The 23481-nt window shown below is 41.9% G+C and overlaps 1 protein-coding gene across 1 annotated transcript in view; it reads right to left on the reverse strand.

Annotated features, from left to right (window-relative positions):
* Positions 1–23481, reverse strand: part of LOC104571522 (uncharacterized) — a 171345-nt gene that overhangs the window by 72745 nt on the left and 75119 nt on the right. The window contains exon 5 of the mRNA XM_088523820.1: positions 7248–7370. Coding sequence (XP_088379946.1) covers positions 7248–7370 — 123 coding nt within the window. The remainder of the gene's footprint in view (positions 1–7247; positions 7371–23481) is intronic.

Genomic DNA, 23481 nt, shown 5'->3' on the forward strand with positions numbered 1-23481 from the left:
GGGTGTTTCAATAAAAAAGGGGGGTTTATTAGTTGTCCCAGTGAAGAACAGTATTAGATGCTAGTACAGAAATACACCAGCAACGGTCAGGGTTCTACTTCTCCGTATCTTAGTATCTGCTGCTTGTCACTGTTTACAGAGCCTGTAGCCAAAGCCATTCAAAAAGCAATAGTTTATCTGCACAGTTCTCTTCTCTGAAAGGCAAATGTGCACATTTTTCCTTCTATAATTTCCATTTAAAGTATGAATTGAAGGTTTCTAAGCCTTGCCTCTCTATACGAGAATAGTTCAGTTGCAATCTATATTTTCAATGTGCTCAAAATGAACACCAAGATGACTCACGTGCTGTTTATAAGATACTTATATTTGCCAGTAAATACTTTGCTATGAACAAGCTATAATTTAAATATTCAAAACTCTTGGTTCAGCATAAAATTACTATTAATTGTAATTTTGAAGACCGTGACCAGAGCTCCAATTTCAGGCTTGCAAAGCTCTTCCTACACAATGAAGCTAAAAAACACAAGCACATTTTCTTTCCTGACAAGAGCAATCATTGTATCTCTGTAACTGCAGAAAAGATTACCTAGCTTTTAATCCACATTAGACGGCTGCAACAATACCATATTTCTTTTCTTGAAAATAAACTAATTATTGTCAATCAGCACAGTGGAATGTTAACATCCTCCATACCCTGCCTTTTCAAAGGGCTTCGCGAACGCTGGAAACTAGCTCATATAAACTAATCGTCAGAGCCCTATAAATGTCTCAAAACATATTTGTTCTGCAGTCTGTCATTTTTGTCATATTATTTCAATCTACACATTATATTTTGTCTGGACAATAAGAGTCCCTTTAGACAGTCATAGAGTGTTTTTCATCTAAATATTCAAAGCTCTTTGTATGCACTAATTAAGCCACATTAAACTCCCCACGGACATAGTAAGTATTATATTATTTCCAGACCTTAAGCATTTTCACCGCCACAGGCGGATCAATAAAGCCTTAGACCTCAAGTTTGGACAAAGAAAAGTTTTCATGGCAGCGGTTTTGATCAGGCCCAAATCTGCCGCGGAAGAACCGGCCCGTGCGCTGCCGGGAACGGCTGCCGCTCGCCGTCCCGCTGCCACCACCGCCCCGTTCCGAAGCGAACACCGAGCTGCAGCTCCCACCTCGCGTCTCCCTCCAGCTGGTCGAGCCCATGTGCGGCGTTTCGGCGCCCGGACAGACCCGCGAGCCGCGTGGCAGCCGTCCCCGTGACGAATCTATAATCAGGGCTGACGCACGCTCGCGTTTCAGCACCATATGGACCCGAGCGGTGGAGCTGCAGACATGGCACTCGTCATTTCTTGCTACCTGGGAGGCCTGTGACACCTCCAAACAAGTTTTCCTCTCAGCCCATGTCAGATGAAGTGATCAGGAATTCATCCGATAACTGAAATGCAGAACGGGCTGCCAGTTTTTTCTGTGGTTTTGAATAACATGCTTTTTTACATATCGCAGCGCCTTGGCACGCAGCAGAAGGTATGCTGTAGGAAACGCATCACATATTGATATGCCATACTACACCGAAGCCTCAATGTAATCCTCGTGTAATTTGAAAATTAAACTGACAGTTACATATTTTGTATATGCAAGAGACTGCTATTAAAATGCCACAGGTGAATCAAATGTTCAAAGAGAAAAATCTAGATTAAAAAATTTGTCCATGGAAAAAGGGAAGTGCCTTGAACCAATCACTGTTTCTCTCTTGAGAGATGAATGGTTCCAGTCTGACCATCCTGAGACCCAGGGCTGCAAATCCAGGCAATCTTCCTTAAACTTCCTTAATGTTTCTGCTGCTTTGGACCCTCTGATTAGGATATTTTTCTTGCCATTGGCCATTTCTAACCAATTGGTCTGTGTAAAATTCCTGCTTAGGAGAAGTAATTTGAAACTGTGGCTGTACATCTTACCCACAGCTCCAATCAATCAAAAAATGTATACAGGATAAATGAAATCCCTTATCAATGGCTGTATTCACTTGGGAGGAAGCTGTCACAACTGATAGTTCATCTACCCCGAGGGGTACCATATGTGAGGAATTATGTGGTTTAGTTCATGGTCAACTTTGCTAAACATATGAGAGGGAAAAGGAGTGAATTTAGCAATTGTCAAGCGTGACTCAGAGAAAACCTAAACAAGTGCGATTAAAATCCCAAATTAAATCATTACAGTTACCTCAATGAGTTCAGAGTATCAGATGCTCTTCTCGACTGAGTCTGCCACATTATCGCTCCAAAAATAGCCTAGACTCCCTCCACAGCCTGCCCTCCACGGCTTGAGTATCTGCATTTACTCCCCCACTTTACTGACAGAAGGAAAACAGGTCAGACCTGAAATGACTGTGATTTTCTTGAGCTTAGTATATGATATGTTTTAATAAGACTAAAGGGCTCATGTGTCCCGGGCGCGTAATTGCGGGGATTAGGCCTGGAACGCGGGGCCAAACGCGGGACTCGCCGGAGCCACCGCAGCCGTCCCCGCTCGGCGGGCAGCCAAATCCGCACCGCGTCCAGCTCCGGTTTCTCCCTGCGCTAAGCAGGATCCAACTAATTCAGGAAAAAAAAAGTCCAATAACCTACGGATAATTTTACCTTTATGATATATCGTTTATAATTTTTTACTACTTAGTCTTGGTGAATTTATTGCTGTAATACTGAGAGGCAAACACGGAAAGACGACACTATGTCACTAACAGCTACTTGCCTCTATTGATCCCAGCTGGCTCCTAATGTGGGGTAGGACAGCGTAGGGAAAGGTTACTTGGATGACCTCCAGCATTCCTTTCTTCTGAGAAAGCACACACAAATGCTTACCGAGAGAGACGGAATTTCCAAAAGAATTACGGAGAGGCAGAAATAAATTTTAAGGTGAATTTCCAATAAAGTTTGCAAACATAGCTATGAAAGTCTTACAGTAGTTTCTGCCCAAACAGTCTTTGCAGTCATGCACAAACAATAAGCAGCTCTCCCACCTAAATCCAGTATTCTCCAGATAAATAGTTGTCCTGCATAATGCTAAATAGTCCTTACAGGGTAAAATTAAACCTTAGTCTTAGCTAATATCCTTCCTTTTATAAAAAGAATAGGAGAATCCATGAGTTGTGCTTACTGGGGTCAGAAATCAAAAGTTATAATTGTGCTCTTTATTTATGACTAAAGATATGGATTTGACAGTTAGGAGCAATCATAAATGAGCAATATTTAAGAGTAAAAGCAGCTATGGTTATTTGTTTAACTTACTTCTAATGATCAGCCACTTACCAGTATTCAGCTTTTGACAGAAAGCTTCACTTTTACATTTTGCAATTTTGCGTTTTGAGCTTATGCTGAGTGGAACTTGTTGCATTTTTAAACATGAACAGCCTCCTTTTCATCCCATAAAATATCATCTATTTTCTTACTCTTTCTATTGAAATATTCCTGAAAACACCTATGAGTAAATCCGTGTAGAACTGCGGCATAATATTATGAGTCAAATGGAAATTTCTAAGACAAGAACTACTGCAAAAATATCCTAAATCCCTCCGACAGACCCGTTTCTTCTATTAAAAATAAAAAGACCATGATGAAGCGGTCTCTGCAATAACATCACCCTTTGGTACTATTCTCCTTTGCTCCTTGCTGCTTCCTCAGAGGAGCCCACTGTTAAGGCCCTCAGTTTTTCCTGGTACGTAGCAGAAATGATGCATTGATTTGATGGGGAAGGAAAACAGTCCAAAATACAAAGTTTCACCAGAACATATTCTGACCAGGGCCTCAAATCTTACAGACTAAATAAATACTGAGGTCATTTTAATAAACACTTTCTTTCTCTTAGACAAATCCCTCAGTATTCCTCTTAGTCAAGCCATTAACTCTTCTTTGGAAACAGTGTTTAGAGAGTTTCCATCAGACTTGAAATCAAGACAAATCGCTGACCCTGGTGCCTATTATATTACCTGGGTAAACAGTTGGGGCCTTGCAGAGTCACACACTGTCTCGGGATGCAGCCGCTCCAAAACTAGAGCTGGCAAAGGCCAGGAAAGCTGCCAAGACTCCAAAGTTTGACTAAAATCCCCGGGGATGACAGTGGATCAGGTTGCAGTGATCCGAATACTATTCTAATCAGTAAAATAAAAGCTTCATTTCATCAATGGCTAATCTTCTGACTTCATTTGTCACTAACTTCTTCCAGTTGCCTTGACAGATGAGAACACAATAACATAAATAAGAAATGACAGTCTATCAAAGAAGCTTAACATAAGGTCACGGCCTTTTTTATTGGACTTCTGCAGCTTATCCAAGTGGAAAACCAGGGCTCCGCAGCCCTCGACTCAGCGTGCTTTACAAATCCGGACTTGTGACTGAGCTTCAAAACTGCGTTTAAGTTTGGAAAACACCAATTTCACTTCTTATGATGTTCAGGTAGAACTGCTTTCCGTTAAATTCAGAATGGGAATGCCTATAGCTCTCATTGCATCACAGCACAAGTCCTCTCCGCTGAACAAATAAGGGGGCCGTGGCATGAAGAGGCTGATTTGCCTCAGACCAGAGGCAGACCAGAGACAAAAGCATCCAACACACCCACCATTTCCAAGGCACAAAACCTTGATTAAATGAATACTGCAAATTCTATCTAATTCTATAGATAACACACGCACACAGTGTCCCCCTTACTCAGACCACATTACCACTTTCTTGAGCAAACTCAGCCAAACAACCAAACCACAGTGGTAAGTTAATGCCATAACTTGTTTCAAGCTTATATTGCCTTGTTTTTTGCTGAACACATGTAACCCCTTGTGCTTTGCAGACAACTATGATGCCACAGAGGTTGCAGAGCTTGAGCATCCTGAACAATTTCATCACCCACTGTGAGATGGGGCCCTTGGACCTCCTAAAACTGCTCACAGAAAGAACAGCTATTTCTGACAAAGTCAGGGGTGTATTTCATCGCCTAGCAGGATTCCTTAAATTTGTATCCACTTTCTGCTCCTCAGCACTAAGAGCTCTAAATGACTAACAACAGTCTTAAAGAAATACATGGTTATTTCTGACAATACCTTTCCTTTCTGTCACAAGGGTATTCTGATTTTTTTCTGAAAAACAATACCAAGCTTTGCAATAGTAATGACGTCCTGAATAAAAATTCTGCACTATGGTGGTTTTATAATGCTATGCCTTATTTGTATCTTAGCTTATAAAAAAATACACAGTTATTGATCTTTTCATTCACTGGTAAAATAAAACCCAATCAGGAGACGGGTGATGGAAGCAGATCAATAACACTCAGCTATTTTACACTATACATTACATTAAAAGGTAATATAAAGCAGACTGAAGCTACAGGGAAAGCAGGAATGCAGCTGCCCAGAGTGACTATGAGCCTTATTCTTGCAAAGCACCAGGGTAACCTCAGTGATCATATATATAGTCATTGTCATTATCAACTTCACTAAGATTCACTTGTAATTAGAGTCACTGCTACTTTCACAGTATTTTAAGACTTGAATGGCAAACAGTTCATTCCACATTTCCTTTATTTGGGAAGATTTCAAGCAGTGGTTTCAAAATTCTTCTGCAATTCTTGGTTGGGTAGTATATAAGGATCAAATTTCCTAAGCTCTGCTTGTGTTTTTAATGAATAGACTATAAAATATCCTTTAATTCTATTATTTTGAATATATTTTAAGAATAGCAGAACTGAGCAGAAGAAACACTAATTTAACTAACTTACTATCACAGCTATTTTGACAGAAATAGCACTCTCAAAGGCGAAACAATTTTGAATTAAGATGAGCAGGATCCTGGCTTTCAAAATCCGAAGGTTTTTCAAGAACTTTTAAGCAAATCTGAAAACAGTAATATTCATCAGCATACAGTGCTAGGAACTAATTCACATGCAAGTCGCACGTAGTTCCCAAAAGAAGTAACAGAGCTGTGAGGTGAAGCAGCAGGAATTGGGGTCACACACAGTATTTCTGGCTGAAGTTCTCCAAAGGCCAGAATGAACCCACAGAAGACCACAATGAAATACTTCAATCACAATTAAAATAAGACTAGATCTTAATTACATAGTCAAGCTGGAAAACAAAGAGTAGCTTGCTGGGAGAAATAATTTCACAATCTTCTAGTGAATAAATAGTGCAGCTGAATAAATTATAAAGTTAGGATAAAGAATATAATCACATCTAAGAACTGCACTGCCTTGTAACAACCCTTAAAAAGGAGTTAAATGACAATGGCATAATGAAATCCGAGCAGAGCGGAATTTATGAGATCCTGTGCAACAGCAAAAGCCACAGAAGATGGCTTCTTATGAAAGGATGATAATACATTTAATAAAAATGCATCTAACACCTTTCATCTTGAGAGAATGAAAAAGCTTCAACTCCATCCTCGCTGCAGTAATGAAATGCAATTGGGGCTGCAATGTAGGCACAGAGCCAGTGCCCAGAAGATCCTGTAGCTGAGCACGTTTCCGAGGGGCAGGAGGAGCATCCAAGGAGAAGGGCCTGCCCTGACCTGCGGCACGGGACACCCCGGTGGCACCGGCTGCGCTTTGCACCTCCGGATCCAAGGATCCGGATCCAAGCGGCTGCACATCGACACACGGGACAGCCTGGCTTACCCCTGCTCTGCCTTTATCCCATTGCCATCTAGAAACCCAGTCACAGCTTGCTCAGTTGTGTGATGCTTTATGTGATGCTTTTCGCTTGTTTTTTTTAAACACAAAGTCTGTATCGAACTGAGCTTTTGTGTAACAGCAAATATTAACGCGTAACAGGACCTAGATCTTCCCTAGGAAGAAGGCAAATGTGTGCACAAAGCATGTGATTTTAGATCCCTTTTTATTCAGTTAATCTCTAGCTGTGGAATTGTGACCGAATTTTCTGATAAGAACAGTTTTCTTTTAGAGACAGATGAAATATCTGCAAATATATATATTTTCTTCAGGCAAATATATATATTTTCTTCAGGCTTTTAAACTGATGATGGAAGTTCCATAATCGGAACATGGCACAACCCATCCAGGTTAAGTGATCCAATTTCTCAATGAAAACACTTTGAAGTGTTCTCAGAGCTACATCTTCATAATCCCGACATAAGAAGATCTGTACTCTTGACAACTCTTCAGCTGGCTCTAGATAAAAGGTAACAATTTCCTTTCCAGCCTGTCCTCTGATTTCCTAATAGCAGCGAGACACAGTGAAAAACTGTTACCTCCACACGATCTTCCATCCTCCTGCAGTTGGTGGCCAGCGGGGCACTTGCAGTAGTAGCTGCCAATGGTGTTACAGCAGTGGTGGTGGCAGCCGCCCTTCTCGGTGCTACACTCGTTCACATCTGGGGGCAGAAAGCGTCGGGCAGTCAGTACGGTGCAGGCAGGGACCACATTATGTGCTTAGTTAATAACTGTGCACAATGGTGACCTTGTGGAGCGAGAAAGATACTGATAAATACAAGTGGGGCTCTGTTCAGGCAGTGCCATTTAAGTTGTTTCAAGCTGTCATGACAGAGATGAAAATCATACAGGAGATGGTAACATCTCAAATCAGTGAAAGCCCTCCCTTCCTTTGGACGCGCGTGCGGTAATATCCACACACCTTCCACACTTACCTGCTCACATTTGTGCTTTCCTGCATGGTTTTGGATAGGAAAAATGGGTATTCACAAATCATAAATGAAGAACATTGAAGAAACATATAAATAAACGCCTAGTCAATGACTAGATTTTTTCTGTGAGAAAAATCTAGTGAAGATCAGGCTTTTTAACCTACGTAATTTTACGTATTCTGCACAAGAACTTGTGTAGTATGACAGAAGTCCTCAGGTCAGTGCTGTTCTGTTGAATGGGATCACAGGCAACAGATGGTATGGGAGCACTTCCAAACTAGAAGATTTGTCACACGGAATCACAAACTTAACAAGCCCAGCAGGTATTTGCTGCATTGGTTTGGCGCGTTCCAGGCCCCGTGCTTGCTCCCTTGCTTGCTCCGCTCTCTCTGACGCGCTAATGCTGTCACGGGGATGCAGAACCCGTGGTGGGAACTGCGGGATCCTTCCTGCTTCGCTGGCAAGAGCCTCGAACTCGCCTGCTGGCCCGGCAGGCTGGGCAGCTCGAGGTCCAGGAGAGCCAGGGCCGTGGGGACGCGCGGGGACAGGTCACACACCCCGTCCAGGTCAGGGAGGTGCGAGAGGGTGAGCAATGAAATAAGAGCAGAACTCGGAGCAAGGGCAAAGGCTTTATAGGAGAAGCATTCTGCACTTCCACTGGGGAAGCGTGCGCCTTGTGGTAAAGTTTCTAACTAGATGCTAGTCAAAGTAAAAAAAATAAAGTGCTGCTAAGGCAAATCCCATGCAAAGGAAGAAAAAGCAAACAAAAGCCCACATATGGCTTCAACCTCAATCCTTAGCCTTCACAGACTAACTGACTGGGTTTGTCGGTTCATGGGAGAGCTGGAGCTCAGGGTAGCTTATTAAGGACTCTGGCTAAAAACAAAGAGGTTAAATAAATTGGGGATGGACTATTAAAAGCTTAATAGGAAAACCTACAAAATGGCAACATCTGCCAAAGTGAAGCTGAAAAGGTGCAAATTCCCTCAAATCATTTCATTTCTCTGAGGCTGAGGGCACTCACAACTGGTGACCATCTCACAAGGCCCTTAAGGCAGAAGGAGGCGTCACAGCCCCGCTGGGTCTCACACACAAGTGACAAAACAGCCCTGCCCCACTGAAAAACTGCCTCCGAATAGCAGCTATCCCATAGGGCTGGCAGCAACGAACGCTAAGGAGACAGCATCAACAACTAACAAAATCTCTCTTAAAAAAATAAATAATTTTATATATATATATATATATATACACATATATATATAAGGGAAGTACTTATTCTTCTCACCTCTACTCAGCATATGCAATACTACTTAACTCTCCAGCATAAGATATTGCCTGCATGATGTGGCCCAATTTTTAAAAGCAGTCTCTGTGCTTCGAACCAGAACATTAAAAGAAAGCAGTTCTTATCTTCATGCTCTTGATTTCACTAGTGCATAACATAAATGGATGTCTATAGTGCAACGGCCTACTGATGTATATCGTGGTTTAGCTTTTGATCGCAGTGTGTTTGTATTAGCAGTCAGAAATCTGCTCCTTTTTCCTGCTCGGAATAAAAAGCCGTGACTCTGTGTTATGCCACATGGCAAGTGTTTGTGTTACATGGCTAATAATGTCCTCCCCCGTATCTCTCTCTCACTTCTTATGCTGTGTCCAGGATTTCCTTTTCTCTGCCCTAATATATGCTCTTACCCCATGCTTTTTGCTTCCTCTTCAACCAGAAATCCCCCTCTCTTCTATAATATGCACAAAACTTGCCTTTTCATCCGTGCTTCTCATTAAAACAAATATGTGCCTTAAAAGGCAGGCAGGACTCAGCAATTAAACGATAATTAGCTTCCTGTAAGAAAGCAGCATAAGCTTTTGATATAGTCTTATCCCTATCGTGCAGCATTTGAAGACATCTACTCATTAGATGTGAACTGTAACAGCTCCAGCCCTAGGACAGGAAATCACTCCCCAAGCACCCGCATCCTTAATTCTACTATCAGTCCCTGTAGAAAGGTTTCTCCAGCACCTGCACCATACCAATTTATTTTCTAAATTCCACTAAAAAAGGTTAGAAGTTACCTCAAGGAAGCACAAAAATAAATGATCTGAATGTGAACCCAAAATGAGTTTGTTTTGCATTTGTAAAAACACAGTTTGTAGAGCACTCATAACCTGCAATCGCTTGTTCTACATCCTTAAAACACCAAAGTATTCTGAATTTTAAAATCTGAATACAGATTTGCCACCGTAACAGAATAAAGCAAAACAACAAGAACAACCCTGCCAAATGACAAATTTCAGCTTGCTTCTCATATTCAATGTCATTCAAGGTTGCAAATAAATTCGCCTCTTGGATAGCAAGAAAAATGACAGAAAATTTCTGACATGTAACAAGTCTGCCAGGTTAGGCCTGACAAAAGTTCAATGTTATCAGGACCATCAATCCATCTGTAATGACATGCTGTAGGCGCTTCAAAAAATAAATGTGATTTTTGCTACCGCAGTATTTCACATTTATTTATAGAGCCAGTGTTGCAACAGAACAACATGCTCCACGTGAGCTTTCAATCCTGCCGTACCACGTCTTGAAAAAGACTCTTTCAACAGACAAAAGCCTTTCTTCATCAATGATAGTTTCTAGATTAACTTTATACAAGATCTATTATACGTATAAAAGAAAACAGTGTATTTAAACCCACTAGTACTCCAAAATATGGATTGCAGACATGTGCTGAGATGTCCTACGTTCCCTATACACATACAACCACACACAATAATGATATTAATTTATCTAACCTCAAATATTTTATACTTTCAGAGTAGGGCAGAATGTCTTTTTGTTTTAATTTTCTTCATTAAATGGATCATCTCTGCTCAATTAAACATGCCCAGGAGCTATATGATGAGCAGAGCAAGCCTGATTCTGTTCCTCTTCCTTCTGCATTCTTCTTTCATGTTACTCACACTCTGTTTGAAAATATCACAGAGCAGAACAAGGTACCAAATACCTCAGGCCTTCAGGAAAACAGACTTCATCAAGATTTTATATTTATCAAGATTACATGATTTCAGATTTCCTAGAAGTGAAAATTTTATGTGAAACTGGACACTGGAAAAAAAAATCATCAACCTACTCCTCTATCAGTTCATTCTGGCAACAATCTGTATCTGCAGGATATGACAACAACTGCACAGCTTGAGGTACTTTTTAAGCATGACATTTTACTAATATGCAACATGAAATGATATAAATTAATATTAATTTAAAATTCTAAGCATTTTTTCTAGGTTGCAGCGTTTTTCAGCCAAATGTGCAGAGTTTTTATTTACCGGTCTCTAAAGCCGCCCTGCGGGGCTGCCCTGTGCCCTGCGCCGCGCGGAGCCGCCTTCAGCCCACGGGACTTGCAATAAATCACTGAGGAGGAAGAACATCTGCAAAATCATTCACATTCTTGCTGCAAAGCTCCCCACCATGGAAAAGGGAGGTTGTTCTGCTCGGTGTAAAAGCCCTAGCTTAGCACACAGGTCTAATGTGATTCTAATGACAATTCAGATGTGTAAATTCCTAATTCTGAACAGATAACTCCAGCGCTTTCAACTACAAGCTCCTACACTCATGATGCTTTGAATCAGGCTCTAAATATGAATTTTAATGTGCAACTTAATCCACCTGCATGTGCACCTCAAGCAACACACGCGAGTGTCCGATACATGTGCAATGCTGCGTGTGTCTGCATTACGTTCTGCATTTATAGGAGTTACAGGTAAGTGTTTGCAACTCCAAACATACACTTGTCAACCCACTTCTCCTCAGTAATCAGAAACTTTCAATGCTGCAGAAAATTACAGATTTTTTGCTTATTAAAAACACATATGGATTGGTCTTCTGGCACCTGGGAGAACTCACTGTATGAGCTTCAAACCAAAAACGCTTCCAAAACATTTGCCAGATTAACATTTGTCAGATTATGCGACATTTGAAGAATCTGCTATGGCGAGGGAAGGCACAATTTTAATTCAGGACCCCGGGGGATATCTCTGAAAACAGAGCCACAATAATCACAGTCTTAGTTCACCTCACCCGGGGGCACATAGGGAAAAGGGTAAAAAACCAGGACAGCACAAGCAGGGCAGCACACAGACACCTCCAGGACATCATTCCTACCCTCTGCAATCTGCGGCTCAAACACTTCTTAAGGCACAAAACACTTGTCTTTAAAGTATCAGTTTGATGGGCTAACTCCATGGATTTGTCTGTTCCTGCCTCCATACAAACCTTTGGTATGCACAGTATGCAATGACAATGAGTTCACAAATAATATCATACCTTATATACAGACCCAACGAGCAGAAGTTTTAGAATTGTACTTTCATATTCTCATTTACAGCCAATATGCAAATAATTTGATCTATTTTTAGCAGTTCTACACATCCAGTGAATAGGTAGCTCCTTAACTTGCTTAGGATTTTAGGTGCAGTTTTTTAAAACTATGGCCCAGATGTCCTGAAACAAAAGCCATGTGTCTGAATAAATCCTGAAACTTGAGAAAGTCGATTTGAACTTCGTGTCCTACCAGTGACCGGCCTGTAGTGCAGCTGATGCCAATACCTGTGTGCATAAGGGTGGTACCACTGCCCGTAACCAGCTGAACGAGACAGGTTCATGAACACGATGCCCAGGCCCAGCCAATACATCTGCTTTCTTTTTCTTCATTTTGTGTAAGAGCCATAGAACAGCCTTCTTTCAACGGTAATTGTCCCTAAAACGTAAATTACATCCATCACTTCCAGCGCTCGCCATAAATTATCTGCCTGAATGGCAAACAAAGCTGCTCGTTCCGATAGCCGCGCCGGCCCACACGCGTATTGATTACGCCCTCCTGATGCTTTATTAGGTTTTCTTCCTCCGCAAAGTCAATAACAGCAAGAATATTTCTTCTGGGGCTGTTATGAAGTATCGTGGATCGGAGCTGTTGTGAACAAGCACCTGATTAGCGGCGCAGACGGGTGTGAGAGGCCGGCACGGCCTCACTGGAGCCAATGGCCGGGAAACATCCGCCGCGGCCACGGCCTCTCCTGGCAGCTACACCAGCTGTGCTTTCCCAGATTTTTATATATATATAGGTATATACACACACATATACAAATTGCTACCTCATATATTTCTCCTAGCCCACACACACATCTACATATAGGGAGAACACCAGTCACGACCGCACACGGGGCCACTTTCCCCTGCCACCTGAACCTCTAAAATGGTCAGCTCTCTTCTGCTACTGCAGCATTCAAAAAAAGTGTGTCGTGAAACCTCGATTCAAAACCAACAGCAAACCAAACTTCTGGTGATAAGTATACTTCCCCAGTATTTAGTTTTCCCTCATGAAAATTAGAGGCTGAAGATAAGGATTCACCAGACCCACCAAAGCAATGTCACACATCAAAAACAGCTCCTTTAAAGTCTGAATAAAGCCCTGTAGGTGGAGAAAAATGGCTCAAAATTTAAGTAAGGAAAAGAAGAAGCCCTCAAAAGACAAGATGCTGGCAAGAATTATACTAGCATATACCTGCACCCGGTGCAGTAACAGAAAATGTTTGGGGGCACATTGAACTGCACATTGCAGAGACGACCTGCACCATCGCAGCTCTCCTCTGTCTCCCTAGGAACTAAAAACGAGGTTAAATTCTGAAATTGTGTTTAACACACGTTTCAAAACCTGCATTTCTACTACAGCAGTCCTGCACCAGCTCACACACAGCTCCTTTCTCTTTCTTTTGGCTTTATTTTTGTTTGCAGGAACAACTACTTCTGAAGTGTTCAACACGGGGCCAAAATCACGTACAAAGTTTTCTTTCCTACCCCAACAGGAACAAGTTAAACAAAAGGAAAAGAAACGTACCAGAGCACAATAAACTCCCACAACAGCACTTGTTTTTAAAATACATTTCACAGACAAGGTATGAATAATGTAACCGAACATCCCAGACGTGAATAAAGCCCCGGCAGCCCCGCGGACGCTAATTGGCCTTGATTGGAGATGAGTGGGGAACTGTGATTACAAACAGAGCTGCTGCCTCCAGCTCAAGCACACGTGCTGCAATTAGAGATATTTTATCAAATTAGACGAGTGTTTGCCTTTGCTTGCTAGGATGGTTTTGAGCACAACATAAAAGAAAGCACCATCTTTCCTCACACCAAAACTCAGATTTTTTTCCTCTTTCTGTGCCACAAAATGAAAACTTTTCAGAAAGGATTCAGTACACAGCAGTGACATCCTTAAAAGCCATTGCTTTGGTCTAAAAAAACACATTTTTGTCCAGCAAATGCATTCTCTCTGAGGTGTACCTAACTTCCATCACCAGCAAACGGTGTCTATGCCCACCCCAAGGGCACGTAGGTCCTGGTCCCACCACTCAAGTCCTTATACATTGCACCAACGTTGTGCAGAATGCAAGCACAGAAAGCAGCAGGGCTCGGTTTGGGATGTAGACTCTGCCTCCCTGGCTGTGGGGAATGTTGGACAGGCACATCCTGGGTTTCTGAGCTTAGATCCCTACTCCCGCTTCCCTCAAAGACCTTTCAAGAGACCCAGTTGGGCACATGCTCCCTGTCCCCATCGCAGGGCCATGTCCAGAGCCAGAAATTACATTTTAAACACCCAAACTGACTGATTATCCCAACGGTAGAGTCTAAGCAAGCCAGCAAATGAAGGAGCTTAAATTTCAGGGCACCTCTGTTGCAGTAAGGCAGTTCTTTACAAATTTCTCTTTTCCATAATATAATTAACCCCCAGGACTGAGCGTGTGGGCACATTAGTTCATTTTTTCACATGAATAATGAAAACTTTTCTTTCAAGCCATTAGGTACTGAAATGAATGTAAAAGATTTCTTAGAAGGAAAAGGATGATATGCGCCCGGCTTCTGGTTTAGGATTGGAATTAATTATTGAGATTTAAAGAAAAACTCCTATTTTCTTCTGTTCTTTCTTAAAAGTTGCCCTTGCCTGTCAGTGTTAATCACTAATGCTTCCTGGTAGGCCAAACTTTTACCCATCCTTAGATCTAGCAGAGCAGGCTGCGAGATTAACGTGAATGCAATGAATGGAAGGCCTCCCCCACCGACTTAAAGGGTCTAAGTATTTCTTTCTTCCTTTGCCCTCCTGAATATTCTCTCTCTTCTCTTGTTTTTCCCTTTTAGAATATTTTCCTATCAGTTACATGAGCAGCCGTACTCACTGCCCTGACAACAATACTGTGCTGACAATTAAAGTTGCAGAATCGCTCTCACTTTTCTGCGACAGAAATTACCTTTTCTGCAAGCACTCTGCATGGTGAAGCACTCACACAACGGGGCCGCGCGTTTACAACGAGCACAAGGGAGAATTCCTTATTTGCTTTAAAGAGGCACATTCCTTGGCATTTAACTGTGCTCCACCACTGTGTCTCCTAGTGAGTGCTCGTGTGTCAAGGGCAAAAGAACCCGTAGAAAAAAACAATTAAATCTCCATCAGTTTAATTTGTAAAGAAACCCAAGGGAGGTCATTATTCCCGGAGACTTCATTGCCTAATTTGTCTTCTCGATTCTTCTAACTTTGACACCAAGGGGTGCCTGGTAAGTCGCACTTATTGTTCCTGCAGGACAGGTTTTCTGCAGCGTTCCCGGAGCCCGGAGCAGGCAGGCCCAGAGTGCCACTGCTCGGAGTGCCTCCAACGAGGGAGCCGCTGGCTGCTTCACAAATGCAGCTATGGCTTTTAACGCCGAATCAGAGCCGAGCATTTCAGAAAAACCTGCATCTTTCTCCCTGGAAATGAGAGTGAGGCGAATGTCCCTTAAGCAGAAGGGAATTCCCATGCAGGAATTCAAAAGGGAGGCTTAAACTTGCATACGGAGTTGTAACAAGCTGGCAAAGGAGAAGGACATATGAGGGATTAGCTCACCTGCAGCTCAGGGCACAAGCTCAAAGCAAAAGACCCAAGCAATCAGACCACTGTTTTGCAAATGGTGTTTTCTAAGCCAAAAGTTTATTTTAAAACAAATATATCTACTCAGTGGGACTGCAGGAGGCACCAATGGGCAGGTACCTGCCCCAGAGCGACACCCACACTCGAACCCGCTGCTCCTCTTGCGCACACAGACGGTCCCTGCATGCAGCACCTCCAGTTTTATGGACTGTTCCAGTTACAAAAACACGTGAGTTTGAGTTTTTTAACCATCACATCACAGGTGATCACATGCAGAAATCAGAGGGCTGAAATTGCTAATCCTGCAATACTTAAGCTGATTCATACCAGAGCCAAAAAGAGCCAGTTTTATGTAATACGAGCTTCACGTGCTGGTTTCCAATGCAAGCTACATTTGCCTTTTAAATCTATCTAGATGCCAGGCATCTGGTTTTGATGCACAGTCATACCGATTTTTTCAGTGGGTTTTCAGCAATGCAATGGTAAAGTGTTGCAAATCATTTAAAAGTTCAGAATTACTGCATCAGTCAATCTTTTCACATGTGGCTATTTTACACTTCAAAACAGCTATTCCTCCACCTCTCTCCCTGCAAAGGGTAGACAGAGCCTTTGTGTTACGAACTGTTAAGAAAGGGTATATTGCTGTAATATCTCAGGTAACAACACACTTCCATAAAATTATTGGTTTCAGGATAACCAAGTGTATTTGTAAACAATAATACAGTCAAAGTATTAAATTTAAAATGCTCTTAAATATTAAATACACTAATGAATAGAAATAATATTCTTACAATGTGCTGTAAACGTTTAATAAACTAAAAACAGACAAAGGGCAAAAAATATTGGGGCATGGGGATTACAAACACTGGCACACAGGTTGTGTGGAAATACAGATACACCCAGACTGCATTTGGGAATGAAACATGTAAGCTCAGGCAAAGGCAAATCTATTCCATGGACCCGCAGACCATTTGCAGCCCTAGTCCTGTTTGCAGGAGAGCAAGGGAGGCAATAAGTCACCAAATACGTTTACCTTGATCGTGAGCTTGCTCTTAGAGACCACTCAGAGCTTCTAATTTAATCAGAGCACTTCAGACGAACACGGCAAGCTCTTCAGCACGTGGAAGAGCAGCCGCACAGCGAATCTCACCAAAATCCAAGGCAGGAGAGCGTGGCCTGGACGTACCCAAGCCGGGCCGGAGCGCTGCCCAGAGCCAAGGCCGTTCCCTGCCGCGGGAAGCGGACGGCAGCGCCATGGGGCCCAGGCCGACTGCAGCTCCCGGCTCAGCTTCCACCCTCTGGATTCCCACCCTTCGCTTCCAATCAAAGCCTAAATCCCTCACATTCAAAGGAGTCTAATTGCTGCTTTGCATGGAAGAGACAGGCAAATCCATTCTGACTTGCAACGGGAAAGTGTGATATATGAGCAAGGGACGGCAGGGTAATGTTATGGATGGTTCTGAAAATGTAGCTGGAAACACGTCGCTCCGAACACCTTTGTTGTTGCCAACAGTTACCACATAGTGTTGTCTGAGATACTCCGTGTTCAACGGAGAAGACGGACGCGGTACCGGAGCCACCACGCTGGGGTCACCCGGAGCCACGTTCCGAGCTGAGCACAGGCCCTTCCCAGGGAAGGCCGCAGGCCCGTTCCGCCCCGTGGGACACGTCCCCTCCACGCGCGCCCTCGTGTCACCCGCAGAAACGCGGCCTCGGGGTCCTCCAGGGCAGCTGTGGAGCTAGGAGACGGCATAGGAAGTTTCATGGGAGTGAAATTAATGTTTTTTTTAAAAAACATAGCTCATATCTCCATCTTTTCCCTCCCTGTTCCCATTTTCCGAATACTCTGCTCTGCGCTGTTGGAACTGGGAAGAAATCAGTCGCTTTTGAGAAAAAAAAAACACTTCTTGTGAGGCCAAGATTTAACTTTTAGGCTATGTTGTTACTTGCCCCGTAAGGGTCACCTGAACTGGGAATACTTATCTGTAGAACAGATCTGGTATTTAATTAACTATAATCTTTCAATATCATCAGGTTAATATTCTTGCTGAAGTACAAAACACTTAAGCAATTTTGCCCTTATTCCTATCTTTCCAGGCCATGCAAATTACCCCATCTTGAATGCATACACTTCTGATTAAATTACAAACTGGCATTTGAATATAGCATTTGAAGGGAAAAATCCACAAAACTAAAGCATAATTATAGGAAAGGGGAAAAAATTCCAAATTCTACCAAGGTCATTGGTGTGCAAAATGCAAATTGTCTCCCATTTGTCAAAGACCCTGGGGAAGCTTAGAGATAATTGAAATGATAGATGAACAGAGGAGACTAACTGCTAATGGTCTGTATATCAATGAATCAGTGTCATATTTATGAAGGGCTTTGGGAAATTATTTTAAATACTTCATCTATGGCTGAAGTTTAGCCTACTTTTAAGCTGAAAAATTAAGTTCAGCTTATAGTTACACAAGTACAGACTTGTGTTATTTAGGTTCTTTAGCAAGGTATTGAAAACTGGACATACATTTGTGTCAGAAAAAAACAAAGAAATGGATAGCCAGCTTTCCTAATTACCACGATTGCAGTGGAACTGATGCTTATTGCAGAGCATATCAGAATACAGGATCAGTTCACATCTTCTGAAAGTTATCGTTTATGTTCTGAATCCTTCAGAATCTGAAGGAACTGTAAAGACACAGATTATATCATGGCTTCTCCTAGTTGCTTTCCTAGGGCTTTTATCTAGGAACTGCTTAGGGCAGGGACTACGTGAGACATGTTTATGGGACACTGGTCAAAGAGGGAGGGAAAGGAACAACTGAAATGTGTCTTTCTAAATGAAAAGGTAAGTGTGCCTTGGAGGGAACTTTGCTGCGGTGACACAGAAGGCCGAATTTCCACTTCAAAGAGGAAATATTGTCAAAAGGCAAATGGTCCTAACTTTCTCCTCCTGTACTTGCATCAGGGCAGCACAACGATGCACGGAGAAACGACAGCAAAAGATACGTGCAAGGGAAGGAGAAGTTTCAGACATTTGAGCCTTTGAGGCTTAGGCTGCTGCTTTTGGTTCTCTTCTTTTTTTCTGCTTTTCTCGCTGCACCATAGGCAGAGCCCCGATGAAGGCAAACAGCAGGATGCCCACACACTTTCTAGCAAAATGGTTTTTCTAGCAGAAAGCAATGAACACATTCCCTTGAAGTGACAGCGCTACGCTGAAACAAGTGGTTTTGCCACAAAATTACGTGAACAGAGCCCCTTTCCATTCACTATTTCACTGAATAAATGGCCCAGGCAGCCAGCAGAGAGGCTTTACAGCTGCCTGTGTAGGAGCGAGAGTTGTTTCACCTGAAAAGGGCCCCACAATAGCCCAGCGTGCTGAAAAATGCACCCAATCCAGAAATTACAGTTGGATTTCCTCAGAACTGGAATAAACCAGTTACATCTAAAATAAACCCCCTGATTCACCCGTTGTTATAGGGGGGTTGGCACACAACACAAGCACCTGGATAACGTTCTCCAGAAACCAGTGCTGTTAGACACAAAACTTTACCCAATCTAAGAATTAGTCCAAGAAAATTTAACACAGATGGGACATTCCAGGTAAAAACCTCTCCATGAGTGCCCTGTTCCAGACAATCGCATTATAATGCCTTAAAACCATACAATTTATGAAAGAAAGAAGCCCCGTGAGGGTCGTGAGACAAGACAAGAGTCCCGGGTGCTGGAACCAGTCTCCCGAAGCACCCAGGCATCGTGGTAAGGACCAGCAGGTACCACATACTTGAAAAAGGGATATAAGAAAGTCATTTCACCTCACAGGTGTATTATGAAGCTCCATTAATTACTCCTTCTGAAGTGCTGTCTCTGTATCTGCAGTTGTTTTTATAGCTTACTAAGCACCAATTAATAAAACATTCAAATCTTCTGGTTGCTGAAGCACATCTGTTCTGCTGGATTTTCATTTTCTGAATGAGTCAAATACAAACAAGAGCATTTACACGAGTTAATGACACAGTTGCCATTAACCGATCAGTTATTCTGCATGAGGAAACTCCTATTTGCAGGGACCACAACTGATCTGCAGGCTCCCCTGGACGCAATCACCTGCAACGCCAGCGTCTCAGCATCCTATTCTGCTTTTATTTTTGCTGTTTGAGAGGGGCATCTCTCAACCTCACGAGTGAAAGCAAATTATCTGCTGCTGATTACCTGGCACGTTCACAGAATGAAGGCAGGGGAAGCATCTTTCCAGTGACAAGTCTTGATTTGTGGATCAAATTCTCCTTGCTGCTGCTGCTGAGGAAGTTCTGCTGGAACGCAGGGTAAATTTGTCTCTTTGTGGAGTGAGCTCTTCTCCTGTCACATCCTTGGCTTTCTTCCCTCTTATTTCATTAAGATCTTGAGTTATACACACAAACTGTTGATTTCAAATGCTCATTATGGAAATATTGTAAATCCAGAAGATGTCACAATCATTTCTTCTGCAGTTTTTCCTTTTTGTGGGCGACATTCATATTGCAGAATAATTTAGACAGTAATTTAATCACAGGGTTTAGAGGTCCAGCAAATGTTACATTTACATAACGTCAGTCTTTCAGCAGATAATTTGGTCCTTTGCATGTGTTAAAAGACGACATGGCTTGTTAAGATCATGTTAGTACGTTTAGCCCAGCAAATGAATGGCTGGTTAGTTAATCTGCCATATAGTTCTAATTTTCATAAAGATGATCAGAAAACTCTATTTAGAGTAAACTCGTAAGCATTTACATTGCACCAGAGTAAGAAATAGAGAAGATTATAAAATCTCCTCATCTAGAAATCTCCATAAAATGGTCATATGTCCTAGTTACTATACAGATATGAATATGAATTCCCTTATATGAAATATTCCCTTGCATAAGTATACTGGTTCATATTTTTCTCGTGCTTGTGTTGAGTACATGTGACTAAAAACAGTAAAATGTGCCTCATAACTTAATTTTTGTAATATTGTCATAAGAAAGTAAGGGTATTCCATAGTTTGGAAATGTAATACTCTTTTTTTCTCCTGCCAAATAGTACTAAAGAGAATGAAATAGGATTTAGTTTTAGCAAGGTATTGCTACCACCCTGGACCTCCAGAAGATACAGAGTGGTAAAAGGTTATTATTCAAACAGAAATAATATATCCGTACTTGTGGTTTTCGAAAATTACTACCATGCATTTAAATTTAGAAGAGTATCAGCAGAGCTAAATGGCATCTCTGGAACCACAACACCAAGCATCTGCAGTTAATACTGTATTTCTTTTCCATTTTTGTTGTTTTTTCTCCCCCTCCCCCCCTCCGAAGTGAGACATTGTATCCCCACTTCTTTCATTAAGCTTTCCTCTTAAATTAAAATTTGCCCAAGACCACTATTTAGAGCAGCAAAGCTTGTGTTATCTGGACAGCTCCTGGCCGCGTAGGATTTTCCCCTTGTCTCCACTGCCTCACTTGTCTGATTTAAACTATATCTATCCACAAACAAAATCAATAAGCCAAAGATGACACCTGGAGCCGACAGCACATTTTGATCATTTACTTGCATCTTGGACCAATTTCACCACCCTATAACAGAAATGTGTTTACCTAGAGGACAAAATCAGACAGCCTTCTATCACTGTAACATATAACAGACATCCAGAGCAAGCGACCGAGAGCAGCTCATCAGCAGGACAGGAGAGCGAGGCAGGAGACACACACTCAATATTCTCCTTAATCCACTCACTGCCATTTGTTACCTGTCCTCCTCCTTCGGCACTCACTTTTCTCTTGGCACAAGATTTTGAAAGCATCATATCTCATTTCCGAAACAATTTTATTTCTTCTCCTCAAACACTTCATAAGAAACGGAAGTGGTGTCACCTCCCCCGTGTTTGGAGGCAGTCCTTGCTGCAGCTTCAACAGCTGATGGGGACTCAGTTTGCGTCGTGATGCAAGGGACAGTATAATGGAGGGAAGGGGGGCAAGGTACAGCTCTGCCATAAGACAAATTTTGGGAACACCTACAAATTTGAAGTCAATAATCTTCTCATTCATCCTAGCCACGTTAAAAAAAAAAGGAATTGCTTATATTTGCATTAATACTTCGAAGATAGAGCTTTAACACCATCACAGTTAAATCACAACAGCTTACTCAGAGGTTTAATTACCTTAGAGGTTAGAAAAGGATTATTTTTTATTGACACTTCAACACAGCAAGGTTCCAAAATTAGAGTTCAGGCCTAACGCCTACAGGCAACTCAAAACGCGCTCATAGGTTTGTCATGCAAGTAATAAAGTTCTTGGCCCAAGACGGTTCCTTTGAATTTTCTCAAACCCGGTTTGCATACGACACCACGTTTGGGTGATCTGTCACCACATCTACTTCCTCACACAGTTAAGCCCTTGGGCAGTTCAGAGCGGTCGCAGAGTGAGGCGCAGATTTCGGTCAATCTGATGGTCCCGCTACTTGACTCCCTGGTCAACCGGACTGACCTGGACTTTATGAGCGATGGGCCCGAACAAGGAACACCTTGGGGTACAACTAATGAAAACTAAATGTTTTCTAATGAATTTGAAGTGACAGTTTCAATCAAGCTGTGATCTGTGCTCATCTTCGAGATGGTTTTTGTCATTTTTTTTCTTTCCCTTGCAGACTCCAGTGTTTACCTATAGAAATGCCTCTCATGCACTTGGCAGTACCAAAAACGCTGGCTTACAAGTCCAAAAACAACAGGGCCAACTCTCATACAAGAAAGCAGTGAAAAGCCAGAGAAGTTGTTCCAAAACTTACTCATCAACATTTCATTAGGTATGAATAAGAATCAAAGAAAAGCTTTGTGAGGAGTGCATGTCACATCTATTTATTGTTAAAACTCTTACATTCATATCAGTGACTTTAATTCTTTTATTTCATAGGCACAGCACTATAAATAGATCGCTCACATCCTTATTCTTACGTAATTGCTGGCATGTATGTTCTTTTCCTGAAGAGAAATAGAAGTTTTGATTTTATCGCAAATGAATTAAAAGCCAATTCAAAGATCCTTAATGTGTCTGGAGTAACATGATATGGGGCAACTCCTTAAGTTTCTAACATCTTTTTATACGCCAGCAGGTACATGTTTCACTGACATCTCTCAATAAACTTAACTGAAAATAAGAGCCCAGATCCATATCTAAGCATTCAAGGTTCCAACCTAAAGAAGAAAATAAGAACTCAAAAGGCCATATTTACTTCATGGTGAATATGTATACACAACAGGGGCACATATCGTATAATGCTTAGATCTATATCTTACTTAGCGAAGCCATAAAAGGGTAAGATGTGAATCTTAAGCATTATATGATGCATATCTATATTCCCTATTATATAGGAACACCTCACAATAGAGTACAATGAAAAATATTTACCCCTCTTGCCAAATGAACCTCATTCATGCCCAGGAACGGTGAACTACTATTTTTTTTTTTGGTACCAAATTGTTGCACAATGTTTTTGTGAGACAACTCTCATCTCTAGCAGGGTCAAAACTGGGATGAGACAAACAGGCTGTGCACATCCCTCAATAGCACAGCTCATCTTCCTCTTACTGTAAGAATTAATCATGCAGTGCAAAATGGAGCACTGCCTTTATGATGTATAGATTTCTCATACACCCAGGCTACACATTTCATTTTCTATTTACTGACGCCTTCAAATTTGGCAGTAGAAAGAAACGGTAAGATGGCCAAAAAAATTGAGAGAATTGAGACTAGACAGTATAGTAATGAGAGAAGCCTCAGGAGAAATTACACAGCTGTTTCTTGATGCTAAGCATAAACTATCTGCAACCCCATCTAGCAAACAATTAACTAATTGATACAAGTCCCCATCTGTGGTAAAA

Source organism: Tinamus guttatus, unplaced genomic scaffold (genome assembly GCF_059628265.1).
Source record: "Tinamus guttatus ecotype Peru unplaced genomic scaffold, ASM5962826v1 Tinamus_guttatus_pri_ptg000198l, whole genome shotgun sequence".
NCBI lineage: Eukaryota > Metazoa > Chordata > Aves > Tinamiformes > Tinamidae > Tinamus > Tinamus guttatus.